Source organism: Nicotiana sylvestris, chromosome 3, assembly GCF_000393655.2.
Source record: "Nicotiana sylvestris chromosome 3, ASM39365v2, whole genome shotgun sequence".
Lineage (NCBI taxonomy): Eukaryota > Viridiplantae > Streptophyta > Magnoliopsida > Solanales > Solanaceae > Nicotiana > Nicotiana sylvestris.
Genome location: NC_091059.1, coordinates 98,495,440 through 98,518,835, shown reverse-complemented (window position 1 = coordinate 98,518,835; position 23,396 = coordinate 98,495,440). Strand labels below are relative to the sequence as shown.

Here is a 23,396-nt window from a genome sequence, read left to right as displayed (position 1 = left end):
AGGAGGCTACGAAACTCCAAAAATAGGTGATTTTTGACATAACCTTTGTGCCTTGAGTTTTGGTCTTTGTTTTTCTAACTTCTTCCCTTCGTGCTATAGGTCACGATGTTGTACGACCAGGCCTTCTCCAAGTTAAGAGCTAAACTAACTCATTGTGAGGAGGAGTTTGAGAAGCTTGCTTCGGAGTCGAAAGAGCTAAAAACTCTATACGCCTGAAGGGAGGAGGAATCGAACAGCCTTCGAGTAAGCTCGGAGAAAGTACTCCAAGAGCGGGCCAACTTCATCAAGCAGGTAGTTTGGTATTCATGAGCTTACTTTTTGTTTTCATAACTTTGTGTTCATTACCTTGACTTGGAATTTGCAAATTGAGTAAAAGGATGCCCTAACGGAGCAGCTTCGGGAAGAGATTGCGGCCAAAGATATCAAGATCCTTGAGCTGAAGCAGTACAAGGATAGCATGGCCTCAGAAAGGGATACTCTCCGAGGGGAGCTGGCCTTAACCCAGAGTCTTCTTCAATGTGCTAAAGAGGAGGCTCACAAATTCAAGGCGCTTCATGCTGAGTCGGCTGCCGCTTTATCTGCGGCCAAGTCTGAAGCCGATGCACTCATATTCTCGTATCGAGAAGATGCTGCTGCAGCGAATACTCAAGCCAGGGAGATATCTGAAGAGGCCGAGCTTAAACTGGCTCATGCCCTTGCACATGCTCGATTAAAATCTCGAAGGCAGGCCTTTAAGAAAGTGCATGCCAAGGGTTTCGATCTCTCTGCCGAGATCGAAGAAGCGAAGGCCTTGGAAGAGGAGTCAGTAGCTTCGACTACTTCAGACGAGGGCTCTGCGAGTAGCTCGGGGAATAGCGAAGATGAAGACTAGGCCACCTTTGCTCTTTTCACTTCTTCTCCTTTTGTATGTGGACTCCGCGTGGGAGTTTTGTAAATGCACCTTTGTAAATATATTTTTTGGAATGCAAAGGATTTTATTGTTCAATGTCTATAAAGTTTTGCCTTTTAGTGTTCATGCCAAGGTCAAGCCTTGAACTTGAATTTAACTCCTTCGAGCTCGGTCTTGGAGTAATAGAGACCCTTGAGATCGGGTTGCACTGGTTTCAATTGCATACCTTCCCTAGGTCGGGTTGGTAAGGAATCGATTTGATCCCTTGATCCCTCGAACATTGTGTGGTGATGTCATTCCCGTGACATAAACGTGAAGCGACCGAAATGGCCCCATAGGTACATTTTCCCAAAAAGTCATAATTGCTTTGTCAGAGCTGATTGGCTATCAAAGTTAATGAATAATCGCCGCTCTTCTTATATATACTTGCTTTCCTTTCATTGAGGGCTTTGCCGCTTTGTGCAACTACCTTTATCTATAGAGTTCATTCTTTTGTGCTAGTTCTAATGCAGCATCAGATTAAAGCTTTCGCCTGAGTTTTCATCTCCCCTTTCTTGTTTTGAAGGAATCATGGCTACCATGCCCAAATCCGCTCACCAGAAAGAGGAAAGTCCCACCTCTGTTTCTCGCCCGACTGGTGGTACACTACCAGTATTTGGCGAGCTAACTTCGAACTGTTTTGTCTCGATGAGAGATTTTATGACAGAGAAACCTTTTGACATTTTGGGCCATCGAGAGCATTCATCGAGGTTCACTCGATCAATAGAAGAGAGACACCTCGAGGCTGTGAGGAGAGACTGCGGATAAGGAGAAAAGGTGAGGCTGCAGATACCCTCTCGCGAAGAGGATATTATGGCCCACGTAGAGGGGTTTCTGAACGTGTACACGTACCCTTTGACGTTGGGTCCTCTCGACCGACTTGTGCTCGAATTCTGTCGAAGATATCGAGTTACTTTGCCTCAAATCCATCCGTCTTTCTGGCGGATCGTGTTGATGATGAGATTTTTTGTTGAAAAGGCCGAGCTCGAGTTCACTCTTAGCCACCTTATCAGATTGTATCGTCCTTTGCATCATCGAGGTCTAATTATACTACGATGGTGATCCACCAAGCCCTTTATCTCCAGCAATGACGAGGATAGGGATCGAGGGTGGATGAGTCGTTTGTTTGAGTGAGGACTGTTGATACTATTCCTACGGAGTTCTTGCCGTTTCCCGAGAAACTGAATTTCAAGCGTAAGTGATATACTGTACTCTATTATTTTTTGTTCTTGGTGGAGCCAGACTCCGTAAGGACTTTTTCTTTCCTTTTTTGCAGCGATCCCGTGGATGCCAAATGAGGTCCTCGATCTTGTGGACTGGGCTCGCAAACTGGCGACTTCTTTGATTATGATGAGCGCAAGTGGTGAGATTTGTCGAAGGGCAAGTAGGAGGCTAAGCACCATGGTATGTGTTATGTAGTCCTTCTCTCGAGGAGTACTTTGCTTTACTAATTTCTTTGTTACGGGCATCAGTGAGTTTTCTGAGGTGATACCGTCCCCTTTCAAGAAAGAGGAAGGACCTTTGATTTCTGAGACAAGGAAGGATAATAAAAGAAAAAGATCCTTGAAGGACGAAGATTCCCATAGTAAACCAGGACCTGCCCGGGGGCGCGAGGAGGACGTTGCCGCTGATGAAGATCTCATATTTATCGGTTGTTCTGTGGACATCAATGCACCTAGAGAGGATGATTCTACATTGATGGCTTAAACCAGGAGGCCTTCCGAGACTGTTGAGCCTATTAGGATCGAGGCCCATAGTCTTGAGGGAGAGATTCCACAAGAGAGGAGGGGCGAAGGTCCTTTATTACCTGATTTGGCAGTTGGTTCTCGGACGTCGGGAAGTACTCCGAGGGAAATGGGCATCGACGTATCTCCGCCCAATCAGAGCGCCTTAGGTTGCTCCACTAGGGTCGATGAGACCGAGCCGGTAGATGCTAAATCGACGTTCGAGAAAGCTCAGTGACTTTGCTCTATGGTGAGTTTTGAAGTCATTATAACTTTTCTAACCTCATACTTTCTTCTTTTTAACTGAACCTTCTTTCTCATAGGCCTTCAATAAGCTCAAGCCTAAGCTGCTTCGCTGTGAGGCTAAGTTGAATAAAGCCTTGAATGGGGAGAAATCTCTCAGGCTTCTTTGTGATAAGAAGACAAAAGAGCTGATACATCTCCGATCAGAGTTGAACCGAAGTCATGATTACGAAGGAAACCTCGAGAAACAGGTAACCTCTATTTTGAGGGAATAAAGGGTTATTCTCCTATCTTCGGAAACTAATGCTTCGGTATCTCAGTTTCAGAGAAAGGCAGAGACACTGGAACGCCTTTGGGGTAAAGCCAACCAGGTTAATTCTAAATGCAATGAATTGAAGGCACAGATAGATGCTCATGTTGCAGCCAAAAGGAACGCTTTGGCTAAGTCCTCCGCCCTTGAGATACAACTTCGTAATGCCCGAGAAGGCAACTTGGTCCAGGCAAGCAGAATTGCCAAGCTTGAAACAGATCTTTTGAAGATGAAGGTCAAAGTTGTGGATGCTCGAGCTGAAGCCAAAGAGGTCCGAGCAAAGGCTGATAAGAAGGTGGCCATCTATTTGAAAGATGTTGCTGGAGCTCATACGAAGTTTAGGGGGGATTTAGATCGAGAGATGAGAAGCAATGGATATGTCCGATGCAGATCCTGGAGGGAAACTCTTGAGAAGATTCATGGTAAGGGTTTCGATCTCTCGGAGGAGATAGAGCAGGACAAGGCGAATGAGCTCGACGCCAAGTTCCTCGTTTCCGATGCTGAAGACAATGAGGAGGAGGCCGATGAGGGAGCCGGTCCCGAGGGAGCCAATGGAGACATAGTCCCCGAGGGGGGAAAGGCGAAGTTCCCGAGGGTAGACTAGATTTTTCTTTCTTGTTCTTTGTATAGGGCTCCCTGTGAGAGTGTTGTAAATGTATCTTTGTACCATTATTTATAATAAAAAGGAACCCTTTGGTTTTTCCTTTATATAAGTGTCTACTTGCTTATGTCTTTGTTCATGTTTTGAGTTTTGATGCTTGCCGATAATTAGTTTGATATGTTGGACTTTAAGATAAGAACCCTTATGTTGTGCTTTATGAGTAATTGATTGACTATTTAGGGCTCGGTTCTTGAATCAAGTTTGACTCGGGCTCATTAACCCTTGGGTTTTTAACATATTGGCCCTTAGGTTCTTTAGGCTGGCCCTTAGACTCTTACGCATTGGCCCTTAGGCTCTTTAGGCTAGCCCGTAGGATCTTACGCATTGTCCCTAAGGCTCTTTAGGCTGGCCCTTAGGCTCTTACGCATTGTCCCTTAGGCTCTTTAGGCTGGCCCTTTGGCTCTTACACATTGGCCCTTAGACTCTTTTTAGATTGGGTCGATGCGACCTCTAATATGGCTATAGTTTTCCCTAATTTTGACTAAAGACTTTGAAGTTTTGATTATGCCTTGGCATGTTTTATGTTCGTCCGACTCTTCGACGGCTCAAACGAGAACCTCGATTATGAGTCGATATGTGATGATAGCCGAGTACCACGGGAGGTTCCCTCGAAGGTTGAGTTTTCGAAACCTTTTTATTGTTTGGAGCTCATATTATCGAAGATCCTTAACTTATGCCGAGGGTAGCCTGATTAACTGGTTCTTTTCGAAGTATTTTCGAAGTATTTGAAGGCCTTTAGTTTTATGAAGGCAGTCAGACGTCTCCGAGCCGAGTTAATTCGGTCGTAGCCTTTTAGTTCGACCGTAGTCTTTATGTTTGGCTGTAACCTTTAGTCCCCGGGTGCGGTAACCTTGGCGCCTATATTGAGGGTATGCCTTTTTAGTGGTCTTACAAGTTTGAATATATAGCCTTGGCCTTAATATCGAGGTTATGCCCTTTTAAGGTCTTATAAATTTAAGTACGCCTCGTTGAGGTCTTATAAGCTCAGTATTACCTCATCGAGGTCTTATAAGTTCGAAGTTGCCTTATTGAGGTCTTACAAATTCGAGTTTTTGATGGCTTCGATGATCTGACTGTCGATAATAGTCCCCGAGTGTTCGAGGATTTTTGGCCCTTGAGCTGTTTTGCTTGACAATAGTAAACTTCTTTGAGGCACACAACATTTTGACAAGCAGAGAGGCTTCATCAATTACCTGATATATGCATACATGTTTTTTGCCTTTTGGAGGCTCGATTATTCTACACGGACACGGTTCATTTGACCATTTGTCCCAATACAACATTTTCCTATCGAGGTCCTCCTAGGGATAGTTCGATTTCTTTAAAGAGATGACCTCCCAGGGTGATGCCCCCCCAGTATTTGAGGTTGATTGAAGAGAAGCCTTGAGTACTTTACGCGTTCTTCTTAGGTAGCATATGAATGGTTCTTCGTTAAAAACCTTACTGGTAAAACCCATTTGGGATAAAACCCAATCTAGGGGAAAAAAGGAGGCAACACATGCTTTAAACCCAAGGTCTTTGAGCTGGAGGGTTCTTCGATTCCTCTCAATCGAACACTTGCAATAAGTTAGTATAAAGCATAAATGAAAAGGGAGAGGGTTGTACCTTAGCAATGATAGCGTTTGAGCCTCAATACATTTCAATTATTTGCTCCGAGGACCCGGCACGGTCCTTTATTCACTTATTCGAGTGCAGCCGAGAATGCAGGTTATGGTTCTTCTTCAGTTGTTACTTGCTGGCGTCACGTCGTGCACCGCAAACATCTTCTTTGCTGCATGTTGTTCTACGTACACCGTTTTTACTCCATCCTTGGTTGGAAACTTCATCATTTGATGAAGGGTTGATGGCACTGCCCTTATACTGTGTATCCACGACCTTCCAAGTAAGGCATTGTATCTCATGTCACCTCCGATGACGTGAAACTTGGTATCTTGGATTGTACCGGCCACGTTGATCGGGAGGATGATCTCCCCTTTCGTTGTCTCACTCGCCACGTTGAATCCATTGAGAACTTGAGAGGCGTGTACGAACTGGATGAGCAGTCCAAGCTGCTCTACCAACCTCAACCTGATTATGTTGGCTGAGCTACCTAGATCCATGAGCACACGTTTAATTTGAAATTTATTCAAAAGAAAAGAAATTATTAGTGTGTCATTATGAGGCTTGAGACAAGGTCTCGATGTCCTCTTCGCTGAATATGCTGATGAATATTTTTTTCGCTTACAGGTCCCTGTGGGGCGTCGGCCCCTTCAATGATCATGTGGATGATGTGCTGTGGTTCTTCTGTGAAGGATCTGATAGTATGGGTTTTGTCCACCTAGCATCTTCGATTTTACCTATGGCCGATACGATGTCCGCGACATCGACGTTGAAGTTGTACTCAGATAATGCGGTACCTCTACCTGCCCAGTGTGCCTATCGGACCCAACTTTACTAATGAGTCCCTGAGAATTTTGATCTCGCTCTGTCCTTCGATCGACTCGAGGTGTATTATGCCTCAGGGCATTTCTTCGATCTTCTGCATACGGCTGGTATCTTTCCTTGTTTAGTCTCGGCTCCCTTTTTGTAAACCTTTGTTCCTTTGTTAAGACCATGCTAGGATATACTGAGCCCGATGGGGCTTCTAATTGATCGTCTTCGACCCTGATCTTCAATTGATACCTGTTGTGCACATCCGCCCAGGTCACGGGGGGGCATTTGATCAAATTTTACTTTAGCTGCTTGAAGCTATCGAGCTTCGTTCGTTCAAGCCCTGAGTGAAAGCCTGCACTGCCCAGTCATCAGAGACCGGTGGTAATTCCATTCCCTCAGCATCTCGTTCTCCCTTTGTCTGATTTTGAAGATGTCGGACTTCCTTGTAGCAACCTTGATGGCACCAACATGTGCCTTCATAAAAGAATCTGCCAACATGGCAAACGAATCTATTGAGTTCGGGGGTAGGTTGTGATACCTCACCATGGCCCCCTTCGACAATGTTTATCCAAATTTCTTCATCAAGATGGATTCAATGCCGCCATCCTTTAAGTTATTCCCTTTTACAACATAAGTATGATCGGTAATGTGCTCATTGGGGTCCGTGGTCCCGTTATACTTCGGGATATCAGGCATTCTGAATTTCTTCAGGATGGGCTTCGGAGCCACTCTTGATGGAAATGGTTTCTGCACGAACTTTTTTGAATCTACACCCTTCAGAATCGAGGGTGCGCCCAGGATCTGATCTCCACCTTTTTATCGTTAGCCTTTATCTTATTTTCTCCTGATTCAATCGTTTTGGTGAGGTCCTCGAGCATCTTCACAATGGTGGGGTCTGTTACTGACCCGTTTTTACTCTATCTCTCTGGTGCCTGCTCAACTCGAGGAGCCATTTCTGGTGCTAATGTGCTTGGAGTTTTTTGTTGACTTTGTAGCTGAGCAATAACCACTTGTTGTGCTTGTCACATCTCAAAAATGACTTGAAGGCTAACTTCTGTTTTCTCTCGAGCTGGAGTCCCCTGTGCTTTATGTTAGTTTTCCCCGCGCACACTTCCGTTGGTAGTGTTGCATGAGCCCACATCGATGGGGATTTGTCCTAGTGCCACCCAAGGGTTTTGCAGTGGTACACCAGTATATTCACCGTTCTCTCCATTAAGCCCAATACCGTTGTTTTCGTGCACATTTCCTGAGTTAGACATTTTTTGACCTGAAATCAAAGATTCTTGGGCAAGAAAAAGTGTGAAGAGTAACTTGTGTTTTCAGAAAACTAGCATAAAAACAATCACTATTATTTTTAGCCCCACGGTGGGCGCCAAACTATTTACCTTGAAAATGGTATTAACAATTATATTTGATTTTGTGGTTCTAAAAATATGTGATTTATTTCAATACCAGTTGTTAGGCAATAGATGCTAAATGTAAGTAAAGAGAATAAGATAGCCAAACCAATGCTGATGAAGGATTGGGGTCTCAAACTCAATGGAATCAGGGACCTTGGGTCCGATTATAACAGTAAATGAAGAATAATGAGTGAAAAATAATAAAGTTGAAAGACAGTATTGAGCGTGAGTAAAGCAGAAGATATTCTATTGTATTCCAGATTCATGCGTGTTACAAAATGACAAGGGTCCCCTATATATAGGAAGGGGAATCCCAACATAATACATGTGTAATAATGACGAGGAAATGCTATTGGTACAACTGTATAATGGATCAGTACGAATTTGTACTATCCTTGCAGACCTGGTCAGCTCTAACCACGTATCCTTGGGAGCTTTTTCGCCTTTCTATAACGACCATCGATTTGTACTTCTCCGAGACTGACCACAGTGATCTTTCAATATGCTCCCTTGAGGAACGCACCTCGGGGTCACACTTCAAATTCTGCTTCGAGCTTCTTGAGGTCGGGCGTGGAGTTCTATAGTAGCCCCAAAGTCGAACTCCCCGATTTTGGCCGTATACAATGCCAAAAATCATCGTATTATTGATCTTTTACGATCTTTCGAAAACCTATTCCTTCAAAAGCTATCCGACAACTTAGCATCTTTTGATTTATATATATATATATATATATATATATATATATAGAGAGAGAGAGAAAGAGCAAAATAAAATTCAAATTCATATTATGAGATGATAAAATTTATATTAAAGCACCAATAGGAATGCACGTAGCTTTAGCAACAAGGTTAGTAAATTGCATAAAACACTCAAGTATTGGTAAAACCTATCTTTTTCCAACTAAGTAGACGAACTTATAGTATTTTCACGATAATGAGAGCTCAAGGTGAGCATCAATAAAGATCTATGATGATCTCCATGAGAGCAATTGAGAGAGAGAAAACAACATATATTTGGGGAGATAAAAAATGTATTGTATTATTGTTATTGAAGGTTCCAGATATGTATATGTATATACATAGACACACGTGTGTCTCACCTCACATCACAACTACTTCCAACTAACTAATGTATTAGTTACAACTAACCACTACTAACACATAAATACATATAATGCAACACCTCCCCTCAAGTTAGAGGTGAGAATCTCACTGATAACTTGCTGAGAACTCCACAATGCTTGACCCCGATCAAGGATTTGGTGAGGATGTCTGCCGATTGAGCATGCGTAGGAACATGAGTCAAAGAGATCAGCCCTTCTTGAAGTTTGGCTCATACAAAATGACAATCCACCTTAATGTTCTTGGTCCTTTCGGGGAAAATAGAATTTTTGGCTATATGAAGAGCTGATTGGCTATCACAGAAGACAATGAAAGGCTTTGGAAATGGAATAGCTAGCTAAGTAATCTGCAACCAAGTGAGTTCACCAACAACTTTTTTGATAGATCTATACTCTGCCTCAGCTGAGGAAAGAGAGAATTTCTTATTTTTTGGACTTCCAACTTATAGGACTATCTCCCAAGAGAACTATGTAGCCACTAACTGATCTTCTGGAGTCAGACAAGCAGCCCAGTTGGAGTCACAATAGGCCTGGGCAGTGCAATTTGGATTATTAGAGAAGAAGATCCTTAGTGTAGGATCACTCCTCAGATATCTTAACAGATTAAATGAAAAGCAGTCTTAAGATGAGGTTCCCTGGGTCCTGCATAAACTGGCTAAGGTGTTGGACTCCATAAGCAATGTCCAACCTGGTGTTAGTAAGGAAGTTCAACTTTCCATATGTGGGGTCATTCAAGACAACACCAACCTTAGCGTACAACTTAACAGAAGGATCAAAAGGGGAGGACAGTCCACTATAGGACATACAATCATAATATTGGAGAAGATCAAGAGAAAATTTTCTTTGTGAAACAAGAACCCATCGGTTTTATAAAGAACCTCTAAGCCTAGAAAGTAGTGTAGTCTACCTAGATCTTTGATTTTGAAAGTCCTATATAGGAAGTTTTTTAACTGATTGACCTCCTCCATGTTTGTCCCTGTAATAAGCACATCATTAACATAGACAACTATATATACAGTGGAGGAGTCTGTCCTTTTGCAAAACAAGTAATATTCATGAAGGGAATGTATATAACCTCTGAAGTACAATGCCTCAGCTAGCTTGGAATACCATTGCCTACTAGCTTGCTTCAATCCATAGGAGACTTGTTCAGTCTACAAACTATACCTAGAGTGGGCACCTCTAGACTTGGAGGGATTTCCCTGTAGACTTCATCATGCAAGTCCCCATGAATGAAAGTATTATTTACATCAAGTTGAAAAATGATCCACTTCCTCTTTACTGCTGTGGCAATGAGAGCTCTAATTATAGTCAATTTCCCAATAGGTGAAAATATTTTAGTATAGTCCACACCTGCCTATTGTGTGTACCCCTTAGCTACTAGCCTTGCTTTGAACCTTTCAATGCTCCCACCTGCTTTGTATTTCACCTTGTAAACCCACCTATAACCAATGGCCTTCTTTTTTGGTGGTAAAGGAACCAAATCCCAGGTATGATTGACATGAAGGGCTTTAAATTCTTGAGTCATAGCAGCCTACCAGGCTGGATTAAGTGCTGCTTCCTCATATGAGCATAGTTCATTAATATTGCAAGCATTCATCATAAATGAGTGACAATCTTGTACTAGGGATTCAAGGGGATATGATGGTTCAAAGAAAACAAAGCATCAAGAGAGGAGGATGAGGTAGCATGAATGTATGATTTTAACTTGGGAATGGAGCAAACATAGTCTTGTAGGTGAGAAGGCAGTTGATATTCTCTATGAGATCTCCTAAGTATAGGTGCAGTCACAGGTGGTAGAGATGCAAATGGAGAAGCAGAGGAGGATTGTTGCAGGTCACTAGATGGTAATTCAGGAGAGTGAGAAGGGAATGAGTTAGGATGATCAATAGCTGGAGCATTTGTGGTGTCAGGAAAATCAAGGAAGGGAGTAGAGCATGGAGAAGGTGAGACAAGTGACTGTGAACTAGCAAAAGGGAAAATAGTTTCATGAAATACAACATTCCTAGAAACATGGATTTTGTGAGTGGTAAGATTCAATACTTTATATCTTTTGCTATTAAAAGGGTACCCAACAAAAACATGGGGAACAGTCCTGGGTTCAAGTTTATCTCTATGTACTTTAGGCATAATGGAAAAGCATAAGCAGCTAAAGGATCTTAGATGTGAATATAATAGTTTCTTATTGTATAGGAGTTCAAAAAGTCACTTGTGTTTAAACAGTACAGTGGGCAGCTTGTTTATAAGATAAGTTGCAGTAAGGATATATTCTCCCAAGAACTTCAAGGTAGTTTTTATTGGAAAAGGAGGGCCCTGGCAGTCTCAAGAAGGTACTTGTGTTTTCTTTCTACCTTTCCATTTTCTTGTAGGGTGTAAAGACAAGACTTTGATGAAGTATACCTTTGGATTGGAAAAATAGGATAACTTCTGTACACGTGAATTCTAGTCCATTGTCAGGCCTTATAGACTGAATGGATTTATGAAATTGTTTTCAATTAGAGATACAAAGTCTTGGATTATTTGGAGTGCACTGATCCTGCAATTTAGTAGGTGACTCCATGTGGCTCTACTATAGTCATCTACCATAGAAAGGAAGTATTTCTGATTTTTATTGGTTGGAACATGATAGAGACCCCACAGATCCACATGCAAGAGCTCAAGTGCCTTAGTAGAAATGCTAGACCTTTGAGGAAATGGCAATCTAGACTACTTGGCCATGGGACAAATGGGGCAAAGGAATATTGTTTAGAAGAGAAAGTGACTGGTATAGTAGGGATGCTTTTCATCTTAACAGAAGGGACATGGACAAGTCTATTATACCATAACACATCTACATTATTATCATGACGCATAAAAGAACATTGAGAAAAAATCATAAGAATGTAAAGCAATAGACTGTGTCTTATTACTAGTGGAACTATTTACATGTGAAAGGGATTGATATTGTAGGCTATTTACATCATAATGAGGAAATGAAGTAGAAGTAATAGAAACATTAGAAGTTGAGCTACCATTATTCAAGTTGTGAGAACATAGGAGATATAGACTACCATTGATCTTACCAATCACCAAATGCCCTTTCATTGAAGGGGCCTGCAGTAGACATGAAGAAGCAGTAAAGGCAATCAGAGAGTTGAGAATGTCATACCTACTTTTTCGGGGAAAGGAGTTATTCCAATTAAATTGACATTATTAAAAAGGGATTATTTGTTTATTTTTATAGAGTCGCCACTTGGAATAACTTATTGCGGTGTTCCAAGTCACCAGTTTGTTTTATATCCCAATTCAAGGAAAATTTGACTCTCTTAAAGTCTGTGAAACACAGAAGACCGGGTAAAAAGTTCTATTAACCCAGAAGAAGGTATGAGACATTATCGGATTTTGTGGTTTTAGCATGGACGCTTTACATTTATACTCGGCTTAATTGTCTAATTATTACATGTTTAAAAACCTATGTGTTTTTTTTACCTTTTACCATTTTTATTTGCATATTTTAATCCGTTTAGGCATTTATGGAATATTTTAGAACAAGTTACGATTTCGCATACTTGTCATTTTAAAATATCATAAATCGCACCACGTGAAACATATCCGCAATTTATGACATGTTTAATTTGTTATTACTTTGAAGTTGGGGTCAAGTCACACGACCATGCACTTGAATTTGGAATTTGACCAACTGGTGATCAGATTCATGGGCTGATTGGTTCTAGTTTTCGTGAACTAACTTCAAACTATAATTGAGTCACTATTTTTGTCAATTAACACCAAAACAACATCCAAATTATGTAACAAGTGATTTCATGTTAAGCAAATTATTTCAAACACACAGGTAGCAAACGGGTATTAGCAGAGATAGAACTATAGGCAGATCTGATAACTAAAGATAACTAAACAGCCTGGATCTATTAAATCAAGCACAAATACATCGCAAATAAACTCAGATTTTCATTCATGAACTTGATAAAGGATTACAAATGAGTGTAATATACCTAACTGCAATAAATCAATATAAAAGTACCAAATAAAGGTATGAAGAAGCTAAGAGATGAAGTTCAGCTACTAAACAACATGTCACGTCCCAATTCCCACAATATATCGTGATGGCGCCCAACGTCACCGTCAGGCAAGTCAACGATAAACTACCAATTTAATTATTCATTTTATTATTTTTAAAATAATGAATCTTATTAGATAAGGAAATTAATGCATTAAAATCGTAGATATATACAATTTAAATAAAATATAAAGTAAAAGTGTTTCAATGCTAAGCGAAACCTTAAACAAATTCTAGGACATCCCCAAAATCCAGTATCACAAGTGCATGAGCGTCTGCTAAAGAGTGCAATAATAATATAACATATGTTTAGAATACAAAGTAGACAGGATAAAATAAATAAATAAGATGGAGAATCTGAGGGTTGCGATGCATAGAATAGAAAGCAGCTCGCCATAAATCCCCCTCAGCAGTTGCGCCTACGAGCTAGGATGACCACCAAATGAACCAGTCAGAGCCTGCACGTTTAATGCAGAAGTGTAGCTGAGTACGTAAATCAACGCGTACCCAGTAAGTATCTAGACTAACCCCGGAGAACTAGTGACGAGGGGTCGATATCGATACTTACTAGTGGTCCAATAAATTAATATGATAAATCATAAACATATATGAAGCACAACAGTAATAATGAGGTAAAAACAGTAACTATCATAATCCTCCAACACTTCTTTTGACTGTATAAATTTCTTAAATATCATACGCTATCTCAACAGATAAGAAATATCATGTGTAATCTCAAACGAAAATGGAATACCATATAAATGCCAGGTCTCAACAAAAAGGGGGGAAGGGGATCTCATGAATATCCTGACTGCTAGTGGTATGACGCACGATTATGCCGAGGTCGTTGGGCTTGATTCAGAGTAGTTTGTACACTGCTGAGGGTCGACCAGCGCGAACCAGAGATGCATCTCAATATACTGCCGAGGCATTCGGCTCGATCTACATGAAAGGAAGAAACTTATCGAATTACGAGTCACGTGATTACAACACAAATACATGATTATAAAGTAAACATGACTTTTATCGTTTATCAAATATCTCTCCAAACAACTCAAGGTGATAAAGCTCGGCCTAATATATTCCAAAATTTATTTCAATTATAAATTCACTTAATTAAGCTAGCAAATTGAGTTCAAATATTATATATGATAAAGTCCTAAGTCTACCCGGACATAAATATGCTTTAGCTCCGTATGGACTCTCGTCACCTCGTGCGTAGGTGACACCCACAACTAATAGCACATAAAAATTTAATACCTACGAGATAGTTTCCCCCTCACAAGGTTATACATGAGACTTAACTCGCTCCCAAGTTCCATAACCGGATCCAAGACCTCTTTAACACCTCAAACCAGTGCCCATCAATCCGAAACTAGTCAAACAATCATGCAAACCAATAAAAATATATTCCAACACTTATAATTAATCAACAACAACAACAACTACCAGTATAATCCCACCAAGTGGGGTCTGGAGAGGGTAGGATGTATGCAGCCTTACCCCTACCTTGGAAGGGTAAGGAGACTATTTCCGAATGACCCTTGGCTAAATTATCAATTTATGATAATTTTCAACTCCGCTCGAAAAGTCAACAGAGTCAACCCTCGGGCCCACTTGCTCGGATTCTAATTTTTTTTAATAAAATCATTACCCATAATACCACGAACTCAAATATATAATTATATCTAATTCTATATCCAAAATCGTGGCCAAAAGTCGAAAATATAAATTTTAGGGCTTCCACCAAAAATCCCACATTTCCACTTAAAATTTTGAATTTACAAGTCCAAATTCATGTATTTAACTCACAACGTGTAAAAATCATTTACCTCATGATTGATGATGAAAATGGAGTTCCAAAATCGCCCAAAAGTCGACTCTTATTGAGGAAATGAGGTTAAAATGAGCCAAACCCTCAATTTAAAACAAAATTGCCTAGCCCGACCATCTTTGCGAACGCGACAATACCCTCGCGTTCGCAAAGAGCAATCTGCTTTAGCTCCAAAACTCCTCTTCGCAAACGCGAGACAGGGGTCTCAAACGCGATGCTTCACCAGGGCATCTCTTTGTGGATGCGACCACTCCATCGCGAAAGCGAAAGCCAAACCCTCATGCCCAGCCTTTTCCCCTACGCGAACACGGTGAACAAAATCCTCCAAGTCAAATCCTTCTTTGTGAATGCGAGCACCCTTACGGGTTCGCGATGAACAACACCTCAACCAGCAATAGCATCTCTGGGACCCTTTCCAATCACACTAACAAGTCCTAATATATTGTCTAAACTTATCCAAAGGCTCGAAATGCCACAAATTGCATCAAAACCATGAATCGATGATCAAAATCCTTCTTTCAACTTTCAAACTTTCGAACTACGCCTAGCACGTCCGAATTACACTTAAACATTCCGGAATGATGCTAAACATTACGTGCAAGTCACAAATTATGATACAAACCTATTCCAAGGCTCGGAACCCCAAACGGACATCGATAACACCAAAGTCCACTTCAAACCAGACTTAGGAAATTCGAAAACCTTCAAACTGCCAACTTTCCACAATAAGCACCGAATTGCTCTCGGACCACCCGATACTCAACCTGAACGTACGCCCAAGTTCGAAATCATTATACGAACCTATTAGAACCTTCAAATACCAATCCCGAGGTCATTTACTCAAAAGTCAAACCTTGGTGCACTCTTCCAACTTAAAGCTTCCGAATTGAGAATTTTCCATCCGAATCAACTTCGAACTTCTTGAAATTCAATTCCGATTATGCGTATAGGTCATAAAACACGAAGTGAAGCTACTCAACGCCTCAAACCGTCAAATGACACACTAGAGCTCAAAACGACCAATCAGTTCATTACATTCTCCCCCACATAAACATACGTTCGTCCTCGAACGTCCCAAGAACAAAATCGATTTTTAACACCTCGTGTACCTACCCATGCCACCACAACCCCATGTGAGAAAATTCACTCGAGCCTTAATAAGGATCCTTCCTTATACCTTAGCCCACAAGCCTTAGAGCCAAATTCCAACATTTGGAATTCTCTGCGAGACCTGATTCTAACATACGAATACCGTATCAATATCAATACGTGTAACCCAAAACATGAACATCCACCCATGTTGTAATCACATATTGCACCGTATAACTCATATGTCCAATATAACATCCTTCAACCACAATAGTTGCAGATTCACAAATCTGATACTGTAGTATATATCATAACACATATAAGTCCGGTTCTGACCCTCGCAATATTGTAATGATGAAAGAGATGTGTAAAACTCATAACCACTTGCCAAATCAATAATTCATGGAATTCCTCCGCTCACCAAGAACCCTTGCCTCATTTTGAACTGAATAGTGACATTTTCCCTCTAGTATACCTTATATAAATTCGATTACACTGAACTTAGGCCTGGCAACCTCGTCTCACCCAGTACAAGCTGCTCGACTGACAAGCCACTTCAAAAACCACTTAAAATCTCATACGACGATATCAATGCATCAACAAGCCACAACTCGAATGTGACCAACCAAGGAAAAATGAACTCGAGTAGAGAACTATCCTACCCGTGTAACAAATAAAATGGCCAAACAGATTCTATGAACCTGACTTAGAGATGCGAAACAAGGCACATAAAATAAGTATTATTAACCGTACTCAACATCTCACTGTTGCGGCGTGAGACCCGATCCACACATGATACCGTTGTAGCGTGCAACCCAATCCAAGCATGACACCACTGCAGTGTGCAACCCAATACAAACATCATACCTGTGGTGGCGTTTCACTCGGACCACACTGTTACGCCCCGCAATATTACGATGATGTTACACTTCGCAGTATTAAATTACGATGATATTGCACCCTGTAGTACTGTACATTGAATTTATCGTACGGTAATTAACATCAGTCCAACGAAAAGATTATTTTGAGATTATAAGGATTATGCTATTTTAAAAAAATGATGAGTAAGTTCGTGAAGGTGAGAGGGGAAACAAGTCAAAGAAAATAAATTTTCGTCGAAGTTTGACAATTTAGAATAAAATACGGTCCAAGCTATAATACCCCGATATTTATGGATTAGTACCATATAATGTACAATATGACCATGATAGTAGGATGCATAAAGTGTATTTAAAATAAGTAAAATTTTAAATAGTTGAAGGTAATTCTTAATTATGGGGGTAATTGGTTAATTATCGGGTAGCGGGATATTACCTAATTAAATTAATTAAAAAAAACTTTGGATAAGTATCAAGGGAAGAACGTGGCAGCACAAGCTAACCACATAAAATGACTAAGTAGCCATATAATACTAGGTGGCAACTAGTCATATAATCTTGCTACATATGAGTAAGTAGTCATATAACAAATTCAATATTTTAAATAATTGGATCACTACATTTTTCTAACATTTTGAAGACTACACTTAGATAGGAGGTTTGGTACAAAAGCAACGAATTTTCCTACAAAGTTCCTACAACCAGAGACATTAGCATTCTTGCAAATCCAAAACTTTAGCGAGTAAGGCGTGAAGAAAGATTTCTTGGCACAATAGCAATGTATAATTTTACGATTCTAAAGAAGTACTGTGCAATCTTTTCCAAGAATATCACACGAATTTTTCCCTACTCCAGGTATGTTAAGGCTATCTATATACGGTGAAATCGGAGGGACCGATTTCTTGCCATTAAGGTACGTTCGGGGAGTCATATTAGTATCTCGAGGCTGCGAGGTTGAGGTTAAGCTCCCTCCCCCGAGGTTCATTCACGTCCGACCCAACAAAGATTCCAAGGGTGGGGAACTCCCGAGGCGAGCAACTAACATCGACAGAGTCTAGTATCGTGCCTAGCCGTCCCATCCCCGTGTCTTTACACTTAATGCATTCTGTACTATATTGTATTCCCCCTCATATATAAAGGGGATCCTCACCATCTCGTAAAGGGCTACTGTTGCTCCAACTATTCTACACAAAATCAATAATATCTCACTCTCTCTTCTCTCTCTAACTCATTTGCCCGAGGCTACTCTCTCTATTTATTGCTTTCATACTTGTTCTTCATTTATTGCTTGGTATTGGACATAAAGAGCCTTCTTTAATTATATTCTAACTGTTATCCCTTCCCTGGTTACTCCCGATAGCTCGAGCTCGAGCCGGATATCGACCTCGAGGCCCTTCATCGACCAATCCGAAGCCCGAAAAGCAAGCCCCTCGGTCTGATTACTCCCCCGTTTTAGCTTGTATCTCGTCGTTAAACTTCATACTCCTAGCATAAACTGCTCTAACAACTAGCATAAAAATAGATCACGTATTTTTAGAGTCTCATTTATAAATTTAATTGTTGTTACCATTTTCACGGTAAACAGTTTGGCGCCCACCGTGTGACTAAAAATAATAGTGATTATTTTCTTGCTGGTTTCATTGCACAAACGCAAGTTATCTTTCACACTTTTTCTTGTCTAAGATCTCTTAATTTTAGGTCGAAATGTCTGGCTCGGTAAACAGGGTCGACAATGACTACCTTGAAAATCACGGCGAAAATGGTATGGCTGTTTCAGTCATTGGCGCGCCACCGCAGCACCCCGATAATGCACCTGAACCAATACTAACGGACGTGGGTTCGCAAAACATGCAGCAGGTCGACGAAACCTCACACACCGACGGAAGCATATAGCATGGCGACCAACAGGAAGCCTAAAAGACCCCGGCTCGGGAAGCACAGGAAGTTAGCCTTCACGATATTTTTGAAATGTTGCAGGCACAACACTTGGCTATCGCTCAGTTGCAAAGCCACCCGAAGACTCCCAACACAGTAGTGCCGGAAACTACTCCCCCAGCCGAACGGGTACCGGAGAGGTCAAGCAACAACGGATCAGTAGGCGATCCTGCCATCGTGAAAATGCTGGAAGACCTCCCCGAAAGGATCGAGTCAGGCGAGAAAATGATAGCAGCCAACTATAAGAAGGTCAAAACTTATAACTTCAGAGTCGACCAAATCCCGGGCGTTCCTCCGGTCCTGAAAGGTGTAGATTCGAGGAAGTTTGTGCAATGACCATTCCTAGAGGAAGCGGCTCTGAAACCCATTCCAAATAAGTTCAGAATGACAGAACTCCCAAAATACAACGTGACCTCGGATCCTAACAAACACGTCACTGCCTATACGTGCGCGGTGTAGGCAACGACATAAAAAATGATGAGATTGAGTCCGTCTTACGGAAGAAATTTGGAGAAATGCTCTCGAAGGGGGCCATGATGTGGTACCACAACCTAACTCCTAACTCCATAGATTTATTCGCCATGATAGCAGACTCCTTCGTAAGGGTGCACGCCGGTGCCATCAAGGTAGCAACAAGGAAGTCCAACGTATTGAAGATTAAGCAGAGGGAGAACGAAATGCTGCGAGAATTCGTGTCTCGTTTCCAGAAAGAACGAATGGAACTACCCCTGGTCTCCGATGACTTGCAGTGCAGGCCTTCACTCAAGGCCTGAATGAGCGAAGCTCGACGTCCTCAAGGCAGCTGAAAGAGAATCTGATCGAGTATCCCGCCGTAACCTGGTCGGACGTCCACAACTGATACCAGTCAAAGATCAGGGTCTAGGACGACCAATTGGGAGCTCTTTCGGGCTTAGTTTACCTGAGCAGACTCTTAGCTAAGGAGTCAAAATCAAATAAAGAGAGGTACCAGCCATACCCCGATGATAGGAGAAATGCTCCGAAACGTAATCCTCCTCGAAATGACCAATTCGTAAATCAAGGACAGAACCCTTGAGGACCCCTCAACAGAGGTGGCTTCGATGGGGACACCGAGCCAACGGGGGCACCCTGCCTATTGGAGTACAACTTCAACATCGATGTATCGGACATTGTGTTCGCCATTAGCAAAATCAGGGACGTAGATGGCCCAGACTTGTACACTCGGATCCTTCTCAAAGGAACTACAACTTGATTTGTGGGTTTCACAACTCACACGGGAATTGAATCGAGGATTGCAGGCAGCTCCAAGCGGACGTGGCCCGACTGCTCGATAACGGGCACCTTCGGGAATTTCTCAGCAACCGAGCTAAAAACCAGTCCCCAGAAAGAGAAACAGCCAAAAAAAACAACGCAAACGAGCTCCAACATGTCGTCCACACGATTTTTTGATGCTCGCCCCAGACGTATTCAAGTAGAAGACCACATAGCAACCGCCAAACGAGCGCTAGAACCCGAAAGCGACATCACCACCAAGGTATAATCACCTCTCCCTTTTTCTATATTTTACTTCACAATAACTCTTGCGCAGGCCAGCGACCAAGGCAATCAGGACACCGCTTAGACTCGAGGACCTTGAGGTTTCAAAGCGTCCGTTGCACTCTTTTCGTTTGATCAATTTGTTTTATCCCTAAACGGGTTTTTGCTGGCAAAGTTTTTAACGAGGCAACGTCCACGCACTTCCTGAGAAGGATTCAATGTACCTACCAGGATTTCTTTGCAATCAACCCTATACCAAGAAACGTTAAACGGGGTTCCAATATGAAATAATGTACCGGGCCAAATGGTCGAACGAACCGTGTCCGCATGAGCCGGGCTTACGGCAACCCAACAACATGTATTCACGCCAAGCAATCAAGGAATATCTTTCACCAAAAGCGTCTCGTACTCCATGAGAAAGTTCACCATGCTCACGGTAGGGGTCCCTCCACCGAATATGTCCCAAAAATACTCGGATAATTAGCGTCAACAATTTGGCACCCGAACGACCTCAAGGTCGGAACTCCGGGATCATAAGGCCCCAATGAGGCAATTTCGAACTCACGAGTAACAGTCTTCGGGCCTAAGTAAACTCGATGACTGTCGTCAATCGCCATACACTGGAAAACCCGAGGCCGTAAGACCCCGAGTGGGCAGACTCGGTCTAGCCAGATCTATTTTACATAGCAAAAAAAAATGTAAAACCTCAACAGACATGATAAACTGTAAGACCTCAACAGACATGAAAATTTTGTAAGACCTTACTACAAGCATAAAACTCAATCCCGAAGTTTAGGCTATATGTCATATTTGTAAGACTCCCGAAATGGCATACCCTCAATGTAGACGCCTAAACTATCACTCGGGATAAAAAATGGCTCCGGCCAAACATATATGACTACGGTCAAAACGGCTAGACTAGCCAAATTAACGCGACTTGTGGACGCCCGACCATCGCTAAAAAAATCACATGCCATTACTTTGAATCTACTTCGAAAAGAACCGGTTAAAACAGGATACCCTCAACAGGAAAACGAGCTTCGACCATGTGAGCTCAAAATCACAAGTCTTTGAGCTACTTAACCTACGAGCTAAACCTTTCGAGGTGCTCGAACATCGCCGCTAATGACTTGAAATCAAGGTTCTTCCCGAACCGACGACGGGTCAGGCAAAATTATTTCAAAAAGACCTTAACGAGAGGAAAACCTACAATATGCCCATGGGCAAAAGCATAAGAGCCATTGTCGCCAGCCAAACGAGCCTCAGGGCCGCACACTAAATGGTTGCAACGACCAACAATGTAAGAGCCACTGTTGCTAGCTTGAAAATTGAAAACTTGAGGATTAAAATGAGCTCGAGTCGTAACACGATTCGGAAACCGGATCCAAAATAGTTAACTACATATGCCTAAGGGCACAACGTAAGTGCCATCGTCGCCAGCTCCGCAAGCCTCAGGGCCACATACATAAAAGGTCGCTCTGACCCAAGGCGTAAGTGCCATTGTCGCCAGCCTATGCAGATGTAAAACTTGAGGGTGAATGAGCTCGAGTCGGAGCCTGACTCGGAGACTAAACCCAAAAATGGTTAAAGTGAGTACGCCCAAGGGCAAAAAATAAAAGCCATTGTCGCCGGCCTAATGAACATTAGGGCCATATTACAGGTTCATAGATTTCTACCAATCCAAAGGTTGAATCGACCCGATTGAGATCTTGACGGACAAGAGTACAAAAGATACAAATTAAGGGTTCCCCCTCTTATTTTTACATACTAGCGGTAAAGCACAATCTCAATCTACGACATATTATGAAAGCTATATACACAAAGAAGAAGGCAAGGAATAAACGTTCCCCCCTTCGACAACTACGGCCCGGTGGCCCCCTCCTCACCGTCTTCAGTATCGGACAGAAGGAACTTGACATCATACTCCTCCCCTTTGGCTTGCTCGATCTCCCCCGAGAGATCGAAGCCCCTGGCATGAATTTCCTCAAGGATTTCCCTCTGGGATCTGCATTGCTATTGCTTGCACGATCAAGGGCCCTCTTCAGCTCAGCTTTAGCAACGACAGTGCTCCTCGAATAGGCCGCCACTTTCTATCCCGCCCTAGTATTACTCATTACAACCTCAGTCCAGACATTCACCACCTCGATTTTTGCCTTCAAAAGCTCGGACGAAAGCCTTATGATCATTTTTGCCCGAGCAGAATTGTTCGCATGAACGGTCTGGAGTTGCGCCTCAAGAGCAGAAACCCGAGCCTGAGCCATATCTTTGGCCATAAAATGGGCACTTGTATGCGCCTGCATCTCGATGAATTCGCGTTTGATTCGGCCAAACTCACCCCAGAGTTGTCCCAGCTCATCCGCCTTATCCTTCAACTGAAACATCAAAACATCAAGACGCCAATATAGAAAGGGAGTGCAAGCCAACATGAAATATAGGGTACCTGTTTCTCCAGGCGGATCTCACAGATTCGGTTCCGGTCCACTTCACGCCATAAGGAAACGAGCTCGCTTTTCTTTGCCGCACAGAGAAGCTTGAGGAATTTCTCCCTATCTAGAGCCTCCCGCAACGGGGCCTCGCAATGAAGCAACTCGAATTTAAGCCTGTCGAAGGCCTATGAATGAAAGACAGATAAAGAAAAAGAAGAGGGGAAAAGGAAAAGCGCGTGGCCAGAACAATCTTACAACTGTAAAAACTCACCATGAGGCCAAAACGCTGAGCCTTGCCGAAGGCCGAAGCAACTTCCGATGGCGTACCACTTCCAGAAGGTTGCCGATCGACTGAATGGCTTCTCCTTAACCGCAAAGAGGGAGTCCCCTCACTGCAAGCCTTTTCGCACCCCGGAACATCTTTCCTTTTATCTACACCCCTTGGTCCCGAGGCCAGCAATCCTTTCTCCTCCCCCGAGGGACACAACCTCGCTTCGAAAGGACCCCCGGAACCTGCGGCAGTTAAATCAAATAAACCGGCAAGAAAGGCACCATTTTTAGGAGGTAGAGCGCCGGGCACCTGCCGTGATGCTTCGCCTCCCATCTCCCTTTGGATAGATCTTGCCACCGACACCTATCATATATCGAGCAAGCTGCTAGCTTACAAGATCACTCGGCTAAATCAGGGACCTTGCCAGGCGACCAATGCATTTCTACAAATAAAGAACAGAAAGATATCATTACAGAGCCAACCTCCGGTCGGAACAAAGACAGTTCATATGAGGCACTTACGTGTGAAGTTCCATTTCTTAGGAAATGGAAAAAATTCTCCAGGAATGACGTCGGTTGTTCGGATCCGAACA

General features: G+C 42.4%; 1 protein-coding gene across 1 annotated transcript; it reads left to right on the top strand.

Moving 5' to 3' along the window:
• The first annotated feature begins 457 nt into the window (after window positions 1-457).
• On the top strand, window positions 458-3,809 carry LOC138887732 (uncharacterized). The gene is made up of 4 exons (XM_070169512.1): window positions 458-839; window positions 2,205-2,332; window positions 2,976-3,146; window positions 3,216-3,809. The coding sequence occupies exons 1-4, from the start codon at window positions 458-460 to the stop codon at window positions 3,807-3,809; spliced, it is 1,275 nt and encodes a 424-aa protein (XP_070025613.1).
• The last annotated feature ends 19,587 nt before the right edge of the window (window positions 3,810-23,396 follow it).